The sequence below is a fragment of the Artemia sp. Qi Xiang Cuo genome, chromosome 15 (assembly GCF_049724085.1).
Source record: "Artemia sp. Qi Xiang Cuo chromosome 15, ASM4972408v1, whole genome shotgun sequence".
Classification (NCBI taxonomy): domain Eukaryota; kingdom Metazoa; phylum Arthropoda; class Branchiopoda; order Anostraca; family Artemiidae; genus Artemia; species Artemia sp. Qi Xiang Cuo.
In genome coordinates, this window is record NC_142808.1 from 52354065 (window position 1) to 52368545 (window position 14481).

Consider the following 14481-nt stretch of genomic DNA (forward strand, 5'->3'; position numbering starts at 1 on the left):
AATCAAAACTGTTTCAGTTGATTCTTTTAGTTACTTCTGGGAGATAAAACTTGTAAGGATGTTGCTTATAGATCTGTTATGCGGAAATCTGAGGAACTTGTTGTCCATATCTTCTTCTTTGACGTCCATGAACACCAAAAGCAGACTTTCTCACCATTGTCGGTTTTTGACAATGTCATTTCCACTGCTGGCACATTTTGTGGATATTTTGTCTGATAATTATTTTCATCATTCATATCATACTATCAATGCCGATAAGCTAGGAAATGAAATGGGGAAATACAATGAGGTCAGCCCTTGTGTTACGTCACAAGTGTTGCTCTCTGGAATCGTCTCCCGGACAGCATCAAGTGCTCTGAATGAGTTATCATTTTAAAGCCAGGTTAACTGGTTTCTCCTCAGTCAAGATGGAAATTAAGAACAGGTTTCTTGTTGGTATTGTGTACGGGACGATTATATTTTTATTTATTTCATTCGTGAATTGTTGAAAAATAAAGGTATCAATCAATCAGTTCAATTGATTATCTTGGACATATTGATCAATCCGCTCTATCCCTACAAAACTGTAAACTTGAAAAGTGTGATCTTTCACCCAATGTAAAGTAATTGCTCCAGATGGTTAACTAACTGTGTGTGTGTGTGTGTGTTCGTGACAGGGGGGGGGGCTCGAAAATGTTTTTTTCGGAGGGGGTTACAAAAAAAACTTAAAAACACATAAATAATTTGTTTTTATTCATTTTTGTTACGTTTTTACGAGTCGAAAATACCTTTTTTGGGGGTGGGGGGCAAATCCCCTAACCCCCACCCCCTGGATACGGCCTTGCTCTTCGCACACGTCTGTTGGGATTATAGTTGCAGACTGTCAAAAGTGTTTAACGGATTTTTTATGCTAGGGTTATGCTCAAATAGGCCGCACTAATGCTTAGTAGGGTATAATATTGTAAAGGTGTGCAAAACGAACTTGCAAAACCTACGCTTCAGAATATTGAGACGAGATTTACCCTTTTTGGCATAAACAAGACTGAAGGGTAATTCAAAATTTGATGATGTTATTGGTTATATGGAGGTAATAGATTGTCAGATTCTCAAGTATTTTTTTGAATTTCACAATAAACACTTCATGGATTTAAAAAGACCTAGTCAAACTCTGTTTTCTTAGAGTTGAATTCATGTTTTTACCAGCAAGTGGTTAACAATATTAGAAATATCAACTACTTTGGATTATTCAGTCTTTAGAAAGTTTTGTTTTACCAAATTCACATTGCCCTACTTTTGTTTTTGTGTTTTATTACATTCTAGCTCATGCAAGATCTATGCATTTTAATAAATCGTTAAATTTTAGATCATTTGGGAGCAAGATGGTGTTTTGCTGGAGTCACTTGGAGTTGCTGCTAATGGAAAGGAGCTTTGTTATGGGTCCATTCGAGTTATCCAAAAGGTATATTGTTTTTAGAAACTGATATTGCATTATATCAAGATTTTTTATTAGCCTACTTAAATCAGATATTGCCATTCTAAACAATGAGAATGCATCTATTCTTCATGGATGGCAATGGGAATGCCATCTATTATGGATTCAAGCTTCTATAAAAAACCATAGCATGTGCTTAATTTGTCCAGCTCGAATATGGATGTCTACCTTAAGCTTTTAATGATAAAATCTATGCGCGAACCTGTTGTTTTCTTTGTGCATTCATACCGAGATCCACAGGCCATGAATGATAATGATAGCTAATTATATCCTTACCGTCCACAGAATCTCACATTGTCTCGTATTTTGTAATATAATTCCATTGTATTTGGTGGCTAGTGATTGAAGGTCTCTGGACGGCGCAGATGCTTTGGTATTTTGGTGCAGATTTTTCCGCTTTGTACTGACTCGTCATTCCAGCACTAAGCCATTTTATGCCAAAATTGCTACTCACGCTCCTCCCCTACTCCACTGTGTTCTGGTGTCATTTACTCATTTACAACTAGACTTTGTGTAAACTTTTGTTGCAGATTTGTCCGCTTTGTACAGACTCGTCATTCCAGCACTAACCCATTTTATGTCCAAATTGGTTCTCGCGCTCCTCCCCTACTCCACTGTGTTGTGGTGTCATTTGCTCATTTACAACTAGACTTTGTGTAAACTTTCGTTGCAGATGTGTCCGCTTTGTACAGACTCGTCATTCAAGCACTAAGCCATTTTATGTCCAAATTGCTTCTCACGCTCCTCCCCTACTCCACTGTGTTGTGGTGTCATTTGCTCATTTACAACTAGACTTTGTGTAAACTTTTGTTGCAGAGGTGTCCGCTTTGTACTGACTCGTCATTCCAGCACTAAGCCATTTTATGTCCAAATTGCTTCTCACGCTCCTCCCCTACTCCACTGTGTTGTGGTGTCATTTGCTCATTTACAACTAGACTTTGTGTAAACTTTCGTTGCAGATGTGTCCGCTTTGTACAGACTCGTCATTCCAGCACTAAGCCATTTTATGCCAAAATTGCTACTCACGCTCTTCCCCTTCTCCACTTTGTTCTGGTGTCATTCGCTCATATGAAGATATACTCACTCATCATACTATCAGTGGCTGCACCCCCCCCCCCTAAGTCCTTAGTAAATGAGTTTTCTTTAGATCCAAATTATTAAAATGTCTCCCTTGTTTGTTAATAATTTCATACAACTTTTTTTGCTATAATAGGAGTTTCAAAACAGGTGTGCCTGTAACAGGTGCCCCTCTCTCCTTAATAACACTGTTTATCATCAATTGAGGCATTATTTCTATATTTAATTGGGACTAATACAGACTGACTACTTTCCTTCAGCTCTTTAACATTCTATTACTATATCTTACTATTATGTTTTTTCCTTGTGTCTTCTAGATACTCCACAGCTTTATCTATAGTATCTTCACTTTTCTTTCACATACTACTACTACTACTACTAACAACAACTCACCGCAGCACCAAGCCGCCTGAGGCCAACACAGTTACGCACGCTCCTCCTCCATCCCAATCTATTCAAAACCTGCCTTTTTACAGCCACCCAGGAAATTCTCATTTCCCTTAAATCTTTCTTTATGAGGTCCTCCCACCCCAGATCAAGACGACCTGCTTGCCGTTCAACCCTGGAGACGATTGGCCAAAAAGAATAATCTTTGGCAGTCTGTCATCCTTCATCCGCACAACGTGACCTAGCCGCCGCAATCTTTCTTTCATTATATCCCTAGAGAGCGGTATTGAACCACATTTCTCGTATAGTCTAGTCTTTGAAATACGATCGGTCAGCCGGGTACCCTGAAAAATCCGTAAGCAATTTCTCTGGAAAACATCTAGAAAATCTTCATCCGATTTTCGAAGCGCCCATGCTTCAGAGCCATATTTGACCACTGTCATCACTGTAGCTTCTAACATTCTAATCTTGGTTTGCACACTTATCTTCCTATTCTTCCTAACCTTTTTTAACTGCGAAAAAAACCCCTGAGCCTTGGCTACTCTACTTTTGACATCTTCACTGCTCCCACCATCTTTACTAATAATACTACCGAGGTAAGTGAAGCTGTCCACCTGATCAATCAATTCACTACCCAACTTCACCTTTTCATTTTCGCTTATTCCTGGCCTTAGTGATTTAGGCTTCTTAACATTACTTTTCAACCCTATTCTAGCACCCTGAACTCGCCAAATGTCTTCACCAAATGTCATCACCAAATGTCTTCTTTCATCATCACTTACTCTTAGGGTTACTCTTGTTCTTCTTAAAATTAGTTTTCAAACCTATTCTAGCACCTGGACCACGCAAAACCTATAAAAGTTCATCCATTTTGCTCACGCTTTCATCTAGGTTGCTTAAATCATCAGGATAATCTAAGTCCAGGAGACTTTTTCCTTCCCATTTGGTTCCGTGGTCTCCCATTGCCTTTCCTGTGCTCTTTAAGACAAAGTCCATCAAAATAGGCTAGGATACCATCTATCCCTATTTCTACCAACCTGGGCGTTAAAATCTCCCTGTAAAACATCATATTTCTACCTGGGACCTTGTCTATTTGTTCCTGTAACTGTAAGTAAAATTCATCTGAGTCACTAGTATCTCCGTCAGTCGGTTCTACAGGGGCATATACTACTGTAACTGATTCCCTTAACTTTTTAGTCATAAAATGAGCAATTAGTATTCTATTATTAATACCTTCCCAGCCTAAACAAGACTTGGCAGCTTCCTTATTCATCATGAGCCCTACTCCTTGTCTATGTACCCCTTACCTCCTGTCTGAGTAAACAAATTCTATGTCACCTAATTTCATACTTCCTGTCCTACCCCTTGGATATGAGTTTCTGAAACTCCTAAATAAGTCCAGTTTTAATCGTCTGAATTCGTCAGTCATAATGTCGATGCGATAGTTATTTTTTAACGTCGCTATATTCCAAGTTCCAATTTTTATATTATCTAAATCATTGAAATTATTTTCGCCTCAGGAAAAGCAATGATCCCGGATACTAGTGCAGGATGGGGATCACATAGCTTCTCAAGTCTACACCGAAGTGCATAAGCCGGCTTAGAACCGGACAGCAAGAAGTCCCTGGGACCTCCATGAATGGGGGCTTTGTGCAATCCTGAGCCCATCTTGGTCACAACATGGTTTTCAGCACTTGGCGATGCTCTTCTATCAACAAGAGTCGAAAACCTGCACAGACAATCTCGAAACTATCACCTCCGACTCATTATGTATTCATGCCTACAAATATTATGCTACTACGGGGAGGCCGCCCATAATAGATAAATTAGCTAGGAAGAGGTTTTTCAGCCCGAAGACGCCCGTCAAAACATACCAAGCCCAGAAAATTATCCATTAGTCAGAATCCCGTGCGAATGCTGCACATCTATCACTCAGGGACATCTCATTCAAAAATTTCTCTCCTTTACCAAGCTTAAAGCTTTTTTCTATTATTCCTGCCTTTTTTCTGACATTTTTATTAAAATGATGCCTGTTGTTTCGCACATAATTTGCCAAAGATCATTCCATCCATCTTATGCTCCATCAAATTCCATGCTCTGGAATTTCATATTCAACTGTTCTTGGAACTTTTCTCTCGAATTCTCATATGAACTCTTCAATGTCAACGTCAAATTCTCATAGCTGTCTGGTAACTAGTTGGTCTTCTTTATCATCAGGTTTAAATTTTTCGATCAGTTAGATGGTAGTTTTTTGCTATTACCATAAAAAAACACAATAAAAACAGTAAAGAAAGCAACAGAAAAGAGTAAAATTAAAAGTTAAAATGTCCAGAAGCTCTCCTATCAAGGAGGCCCCAAGCACACGTTGTTTGTGTTGTTAAATAAAAAAATCTAATGAAAGTAATGAGCAATATTAAAGCTCAAAACGAACAGAAATTATCCTGTATAATATGTGAATGTCCTGTATATCTGGGGGACTGCCACTCGCTGTTCCACACTTTTAAGCTAAATGTTAACTGCTGCTTACATGAAAGCATTATACACTGCAAAAAACACAGCTAATTGGAGATTAAACCTTGGCGGAAAGCCGGATTAGGGGAACGGAGGTGGTGGCCCTTCCTCATGTTGAGGATAACTTGAGTTTTAATGTTGGTTTTCACTATAAATTGATACGAACAATATTCTTTTTTAATATCTATGAATGTATTTTTAACCTGATTTTTTTTTTTTTGCGTCAAATTTTAGGTGATGTTAGGTATAGGGGGTTACCCCGATACCCGCAGTTTATGCTAAAATTAAAAGTTGTTCTTTAACAATACTTAGATAATAAGAGTTGATTCAAGTGGAGTTGCTTTACGCAGTTATATAGCATTTGTGCAGTAACATGGTAATATAAGGAGGGATGTTCCCCCTTTCAAAACCAACCTCTTAACACTCAAGATCGACTTGTTATCACAATTTTCTGTTATTGAACATAAAAACGTTTCCCATTAAGAATATTCTGTAATAAGAGGGGAGCTCCTCTCACCCCCTAAGTACCCAAATTGCAAGCTTAGCCTTCCTTCGAATGGGTGGAAGTCAACCCTTAAATCCACAGTGACATATTTTTCTCGAAGACTCGTTTTGGTTTTAAGTACCCCCCCCCCTTCCCTTCCCTTTTATAAAGTGACCTGCGGAATCCTCTTAAAATACCTGGTGCATATATAATTTTTATAATACGATAGGGATCAGCTTACTTTCTCCAATTACAATTTTTACACATAAAAATGAAGGCTAGTTATTTAGCTTCATACTAATGTAAGTATCACTATTAGACCACAGAAATTAAAAGTATGGCCGTGAAAGGGCCGAAAATGTATTGTGTCGCCTGTAAATTTATGAAACTGTAAGATACGTCCTTTGAATTTTTATACAAGGGGGCCTAAGACCAGAATTATAGTTATTATATTTGTAATGTGGTTTTATCAGTTGAAAGGTTTTTCTAAGCTTCAAAATCAGATGAATAAATGCATAAAGAACCAGTCAAAATCTTGTCAAATATTATGTTCTTGTGTTGAAAACTAAAAGAAAAAACTACATAATGATTTCTTTTTTCAGGTAACAGTTAAATAAAAAGTCATGACCGGGTAGCATATCGGCTCTTTGTGGGGGGGGGGGGTACAGGGAAGTACGAAGGGTAGGGGGTTCAGTGTCCATGGCTTCTCCTGGAAATTCTATTTTTTTTCTGAATTTTGGACTCTTCTTAAAAAAGTATCAATCTTTTATTATCCCCCCTTCGTCATTCAACCCTGCTTTCTTGCCTGATAGTATATACAAAATTAACAGGAGGCCTCCTTGTATCATAAGACACGAATAGAAATAGATGATTTGGATGTCTCTTGCTGCTAATAAGTCAGATAAATTTGGAAGAAGAAATTTAATTTTGGAAATCGTAATTTTTTTTTTTTATTGTGACAATATAGCATTAATGTTTTGTACAATTAAAATGCCACAGCTTTGTATAATCATTTTATTTTTCTATGGTATACTGGTTGGAATAGGTTTTGTAACCTTTTTTTTTTTTTTTTTTTTTTTTTTTTTTTTTTTTTTTTTTAGAATTTGAATTGGTTAGTTTTTAGTAGTTTTGCAGCTTACTCTGGACATAGCTTACATTTTTGACTATGTATAAATTGTAATGTGAAGCATAGTAAATGTATTATATAATTCCTAAGACCGCACTGGCTATGCATGACAGAATGAAGAAAATCGCGTAGAAGAAAAACGAGGATATTTCCAGCCAGTAAAAAAAAAGCGATAGATACGCAGATATTTCGATTGAGATTTCCACTCGACATTCCTCAGTGTACACGAGTAAATAACAAATAATAAAAAAATACAGTTAAAAGTCCTTAGCAAAGGTGTGAAGCTAACTAAACAAGAGTATCAAACGTGGAATTTCTATTCAAACATGGGAAACCATTTTATATAAGCTAAAGCTTTTTGATCGCTAGTCACTTACCAGATAAGCCTATTATATTATCAGAAATCGGACTTCGCTGTCGAAATATCTGAGCCGCGTTTTCAGACATCGCGGGTCTCAACACGGGATGGACGCGTGTAGCACAACATGCGTTTATAAAATGTGGGTTTTACCGTCAAAGAATAGGGTTGGAACCCGCTTTGCTGAAAACGGCATATGGTGGGATTGAAGGGAAGAATTCAAAAATTGCATAATGTGAACTTTTAAACTGATGTGGACTCCAATAGCCTTGAGGTTTAAGAAGAAAAAGAATTAGATCAAGAAGTACAAAGATATTTGTTCGTTTGTTATGCTTCAGTTTCTTATTGATTTTTACTGTTTTCCATTAAGATAATTCAAATCTTATAAGCCGTTTTATTATTACATTTCAACGGTATTATAAAGAGATGTATAACTTGGTCTTATTGTCAAAGATCTAATTTATGGATAGTTTTCAGCACAATGACAAAGGCCACAAAAATGGAACAACAGATCCTAAAGAACAAATTTCATTCACTGTAAACTCGGGTTTGTAGTTCATTTTTAAATTTTTAACGCCAATTACTGTGAACATCGTGTTTGAACTTGGTATTACAGAAGGTTCCAGATTTAAGAAACCCGGGTTTAAGCACGGTGGGTGAAAATGGTTGATAGCAGACTCGTGTTGAACCCAGACTTTTGAAAACGAAGGGTACAGAGCAGGCACTGTATATAAATGTAATACAGCATGATCATTCCCTACCTCAACCATTATACAAAGCCGGACCGAGTTGCAAGTGCCCCGGAGAACATTTAAACAAGCATAAACATAAGCGATATTCGTTTTTTTACGGGTAGACAAGTCACATTTCTCTTGAATGTCAAACTTGGCTTCACCTTTGTAACACTAAATTTTAAAGATTCTAATTTTAAATTAATTGATTCCCAATACATATTTAAAAATCAGTAATTAGTAGTGCAATGTTATTATTAGATGTTTTTAGGAATTACAAGTTGGTTGCGAAGTCTCGAGTTGGTTTCAAAGGCATTTTGAGAAAGTTTCCGCGAAAATATGCGTTTCAGGGTAATATGCACTGGACCGCTGATGCCAGATAAAATGAGAGGAGCTGTTTATACGCACCGAGGATGTAGTAGCCAAAAATCATTGAACTGTGATCTTACTGTTATAATTTTTATATACAGTGAGAGCAGGGTATTAACCCGTGTTGAAACCTGGTATCTGAAAACGCAGCTCTGCATTTTCACTTTCCTTTTTTTTACAGGTTGTTTTTTTCCTGCCAGTTTTTCTTCATCTTATTTTCTTTTCTTCAATAAATGTTTTCATCTAAATTCTCCCCAAGGGGCTATTCACAGCAGGTTCTTTAAAATAAAACTGATTTGTTTTGTTCTTTTAGAAACTTGGCACTTTTATCTACTGGCTTCCAGATCCAGAGTTGAGTTCTCCTCCGTCACAACAAGCAGCTTCGCCGGTTAGTGACAGTGAATGGATGGTTGTTACTCCCACAGGTTCGTCGCTGCCTCTTAAGATTTGCGTAGATGAGACAGGTTGGTATGACCAACAGATAGGTTATCCTTGTATTCCCTCAAACACATGTGCTGAGGAAAACACAATGTGGTTCAGTTTTTGATCCCCGTCGGCACAGCAATGAAACTGCGGTCAGGTTGCATCTAAGGAGGGTAAAAAAAGTTGAATTTGCGATATACTGGTAATTCTTTCTAAAAATTATAGTTCGTCCTTCTTTTGATGTTACGAAAAATATCACAGTATATATAACAGTAGCGAACAGGTTCTTCTTAAATCACATACATCAAACCGAACGGAAACGGGAAAACCGCCTGCGTCAGAGCAATAGATCTCCCATAATTCAAATGTAATGAGCTAAAAATTTGTCATTGCACGTGCGCGAAAGGCGGAGTCATGAAGAGAGGTTTGCGTTTGATGTGTCCCAAAAATATTTAATGGGGAGAATAGGACTTTTCGCTACTGTTTATGTATATTTATACTGTGGAAAAAGATGGAGACTTTAAAATTGGATGTGACTGATTAAGTAAAACTAATAGATTGTCTGCTGTAAAAATAGGAAATGCCACTGATTGCACCATATCCTTAGCCAGGGGTATCAGTGGAGGGTGGGGGCAGAACAATACCCCTTTTTGGTATTTTTGTTAAAAAAATTTACTTGGTAAATAACGTATCTGCCCCCCCCCCCACTTTCTTTTAATGTGATATGACGCACAAAATTCAGAATAGTATCTTAGTCTTTCGTTGTTTGACTATTTTGTTGCGGAACGACTAACCTTTTGTTTGAACGATCTCCTATTTGTTTGCGAAATTCCTTTTCAGATTTAATACCACTTGGTTCTAAAATCAATACGACCTCTAAAAATTTAAACCTTCTTTTATGGGATATGCTTGTGAATATAAACAGGTAAGAGTCTCTCAGGTCAGGCACTTAGGCATGTTTTTTTTTTGGGGGGGGGGGATAATTACAAAAACAAATTATTTTCTGATCTGAGTAAAGAGTGTCCTGGAATTCGGGAAAATTTGGTATTTTAGTGGTGGGTGGTGAGTGTTATGGTCCCCTCTGGATGCATTCCTGCTGTAAGTGCTTATATTTTAAATCTTGTATACTATAGACTTGACATTCAGAGGTTGTTTTATAGTTTTAATTTTGGCGTAATATAATATTCGATCAGAAACTAGATGTGTCAGTAGGATTTTCGCCTCGTTTTATTTGACATTTAATGAATGGGCCAACTGTCCATTTAAAAAGTAATTTTATGCTCCTTTTTATGGTTGATGTCGCGTTTGGGACAAGTCATATCTAGCCACGCCTACCTTATGTAGCCTTAGCTTTATTTGAAACTATCATAAAATAAAAATGACATCATTAGATTCCTTATTTTGTGCTTCTTTTCAGCATAATTGTCATTACAATGACAATACACCCTATCCCCCTGCCCTGAAGGACACATGTAGCCCTAATTATATATTTACTTTTATTTCTTTCTATTTATCGACCAGTTATGCTGTATAAACTCGATATATCCCTTTTGGCCTATCTGATTATTTTATAAGAACTTAATTGTTTTTTTGTTTTTTTTAATTTGATCGCCTGTATATGCTAAGGCTAAATAGGGACCATAAGGGGGCTGGGGACGAATTGTCACAAACCGGACTGTCACAAACAAAAAAAGACAGCATGAAATTAGTAATCTGAAAATACCTCTCTTTTTGTTTTTGTATGTCTCCTTCTGTAGAGGTTTTATTCTGAAAATTTGCCAATGAATGTTCTATTGTTTGCTTGACTGTTGATTTGTTTGCTTCACAGTTTATAGAATTAGCAGTATGATCATGCCCTATCTCACCCATTATAAAAACCCGGACCAAGGTGCGAGTGCTCCAGAGACCGTTTTTGCAGATACAAATATAAGCGGCATTAGATCTTTTCACGGGTAGACAAGTCAGATTTCTCTTGGACACGAAACAAGTGGAAACCCGCTATTACGAATAATGCACTTTGTAACCATTTCTCATTGATTGACGGAAACAGACTAACCCGCTAATGCAGAAATAAGTGGGAGGAGCTTTTTGTTTGTACCGAGAATGAAGACCAGAAATGATCTGCGATAAACTTACTGGATAATTCTATAAACTGTGGTTTGCATGTTTGCATCTTGTTGCTCATGATTTTTCGTTTTTATTTGTGAAAAGTCCTTTTTAGTTTTATTAATGTAATTATTTTTAATTGATTGCATTGACGAAATTATTAATGTGAAATTAGCTGAAACTAGTCTGAATAAAGCTAATTTCTAACTAAAGTCAAATTTAACTTTGGGGTCGAATTTAAATTTGCCTGATTTTCGAAAAAAACTAGGGACACCCTCTAAAAGTCAAAGAAATCTTAATGAAAATCACACCATCAGGTTCAGTTTATCAGAGAACCCTACTGCAGAGGTTTCAAGCGCCTATCAGCAAAATTGTGGAATTTTCTATTTTATGTCAGAAGAAAGGTCAGGGATGAGTGTTAATTTGTTTTTCTTTGTTTTGTTTTTCCCATGGGTGATCATAACGAACCAATGGTCCTAGAATACCAGGAGAGGGCTCGTTTGAACAGAAATTAAAAGTTCTAGTGCCCATTTTAAGTGACCAAAAAGATTGGAGGGCAACTAGCACCCCTCCCACACCCCTTTTTCCCCCAAAAACGTCCGATCAAAATTTTGAGATAGCCATTTTGTTTAGCATAGTTGAAAAATCTGAAAAATTATGCTGCCTTGGAGATAACATGACCCATATCCCAGCCACTGAGGATAGGTCTTTAAGTTATGAAATTTGCCCAGTTTTTACGTATAGTATTTGTCATTGGGCAGTATGCAGATAATTTTTTGGGGAAGGGAGGATTTAGTGCTTGAGATGGGTTTACTTGGGCATAATTTTCCATGTGGAGGGAAATCTCCAAGAGTAAACTTTCCAGGGGAAATTTTAAACTGGGGAGATTTGACAAAATACCTATAGGAAATAATTTTTATTTGCATTACTTGGTCTTTGCTTATTCACTTTTACATGTGTAGATGTTCCGGGAGAATTGTCCGAGGGAAATTTTCTGAAAACTTTCTGAAGTGCTGAAAACTTTAGCGTGAAGAGCAAGGTATTGAGGAGGGAGCAATCTCTTCATATACGAAACGATTTCTGTTCGTTCTGAGTTTTAATGTTGCTGCTTATTTTTAGTTGAAAAAACTTTTTCTTATTGCGCTGCAAATCAGCGGGAGGTCGGCAACAGCGTTAATCCGTGTTTTATTTTCTTAGCTAGACCTCTCTAGATTTCCACTCTTTCAGCGCCTGGACACAGACAGGCTTGGGAAGTAGTTGACAGAGTTTTCATGCAGCTCTTCCACTGCACTGTCATAAGTCAAATGGTGTGTGGGGAGGGTCTTTCTCCTCCTTTATTCTAATGAGATAAGCCCTGAGCCTGTTGATCACAGTTCTAAGTGATCAATAAGCTTAAAAAAATTTTTGAACATCACCTTTTAATTTGAAAAATAGGAAATAATTTTTTTTATACACGAAATAAATAATAATTGGATAAATAGAAAAATAAAGAATAATTAGAAAACTAGTTACGAAGTCAGGATGGTGTAGGAAGCTTCTTGTACTTGAGCAATTTTTTTTTAACGACAAAACAAGTACTACTATCCGCATTTAATCCAAATTTAATATGCCAACTTTGGCCCTGTGCCACACTATTACTACTATGTGGAACCCCTCTGACATCACATCCTTATTCCTAAGACATTTTAACTATCGTAGTGGATTATTGTCAAAGGCCTTTAAAAATAATAGCAATATCAAAGAAAAACGATTTTGTAGAACCAGCTCCGTATTCGATTGAAGCACCATCAATTCGTCCTCTTCGGGTTGATATTGCTGATCTTCAATGCATTAGAATTAGTTCTGCTGACGATGAATACACTGAGATGAAACCACGTAAATCGTTTGACTTGGGTAAGACTTGTAAACTGACATTGACGCAGAAAGATGGAACAACTTTACCGGGTCTCGTATTTCCAAGTGGAAGTGGTGAAAAGTTCATGGAGATCCTCAATCCTTTCCTGAATTTGAGAAGGTATGTCATAAAATTTAAGTTTGGCCTCTTGTTTTGGTCAGTAATGACAGTTTTGTGTGTATTTGTTTTTTTTTTATTTTATCTCCTGTCTTCTTAAACGAATTTTGATTTCAAACATTAGACATCACCTACATTTTTTTTATTAAATACCAGACGATCGTACTCTGCCATATACCTTAAAAAAACTAATCAATAAACTATTGCCTTCCCCGTAATAAAAGGTGTTCACTCACTACCTGACGCCCTTCTTCCGGTGACCTTTTCTCACCTTTTTCGTTTTTTTATGAGAAAATATGTCTGATAATTTATTGAATAGACCCATATCTACGTTGAAATTTCTGAAGTTATACTTAAGTTTCCTCATTTATTGAAGTTTATTTCTGAATAATTATTAAAGTTTACAGTTTCTAATGATCCATGCATGGTGTTAATTCATGGAAACTAAGTTAGAAGTGTGGGGGGGGGGGGTATTTTTGTTGTTTTCAATTTTCCCATTAAAATACCCTGAAAATCTACCTTTCAATTTTATGCAAAAAAACAACAACATTTTTCTTTCGAATTGGGGGAGGGGGAGGGGTAATGCTCACTCCCCACTGCCGCCAGTAGACACGCTCAATTAGTTTCAATAATCTCAATGGTGAGCAATCGAATATTTTCAATAGAATTGTAATTGAATTGTAATTTACTTTCTCAGGTGAAAACAATTGTAACGCAATCGTAATTCTCTTTTTCTTGCAATTAGTTTGTCAGTTACTCCTGTTGTAAACAACTAAGTTTTTAACTTAGTTTTTGTTGACTGGTGTGATAGTGGGGGGCAGCTCACGGCGGGAGGAGGGGGATAGGCAAAATTTGTTTTCGAAATCTGGGAAGGGGGGGGGGGTGTAGTTTCGTTGTATTTCAATTTTTGAAATTACAATACGAAAACAAAAGGTTTAATTGAAACCACAAAAGATTTTTTTTTAACAGGGGGGGGGGGCACTAGACACGCTCAATCAATCCAATAATCATATAATTGCAAGTAATTAAGTGTTTTCAGTATAAATGTTATTGAATCGTAATTGAATTTCTCAGATAAGAAACTATCGTAATAGAATCATAATTATTATTTTCTTGCAATTAATTTATCAATTAAAATTTATCAATTATTAATTTATCAAAACAGTTGAATTTTAATTCACAATTGATTCAAGTTGTACTTTGAAATTAAGTTCCCCGTAACCTCATTTAAACTCAATGTGATGTACATGTTTCACTATTAAAAGATCAGCAGGGTATTCCAGAATTCAAACTATGAGTTTGCAAAAAGATTAATATCCCGTTGCTAATATTAAAACTATCAGTAGACTGACCAAATTCAGTCGAGGCTCAAGCATCAAAGGCCTTATTGGCCACTCAAAGGCCTTATCAAAGGCCACTGGTTAACC

The 14481-nt window shown here is 36.7% G+C and overlaps 1 protein-coding gene across 4 annotated transcripts in view; it reads left to right on the plus strand.

The window, feature by feature from the left end:
• The window catches only part of LOC148943842 (TBC1 domain family member 15-like), an 84453-nt gene that overhangs the window by 19853 nt on the left and 50119 nt on the right, over positions 1–14481 (plus strand). For 3 of the 4 annotated variants that reach the window (XM_089101388.1, XM_089101390.1, XM_089101389.1), the window contains exons 3-5: positions 1343–1438; positions 8828–8978; positions 12802–13057. In XM_089101388.1, the coding sequence (XP_088957514.1) occupies positions 1343–1438; positions 8828–8978; positions 12802–13057 (503 nt within the window). The remainder of the gene's footprint in view (positions 1–1342; positions 1439–8827; positions 8979–12801; positions 13058–14481) is intronic. The other variant, XM_089101391.1, reaches the window with a different exon arrangement.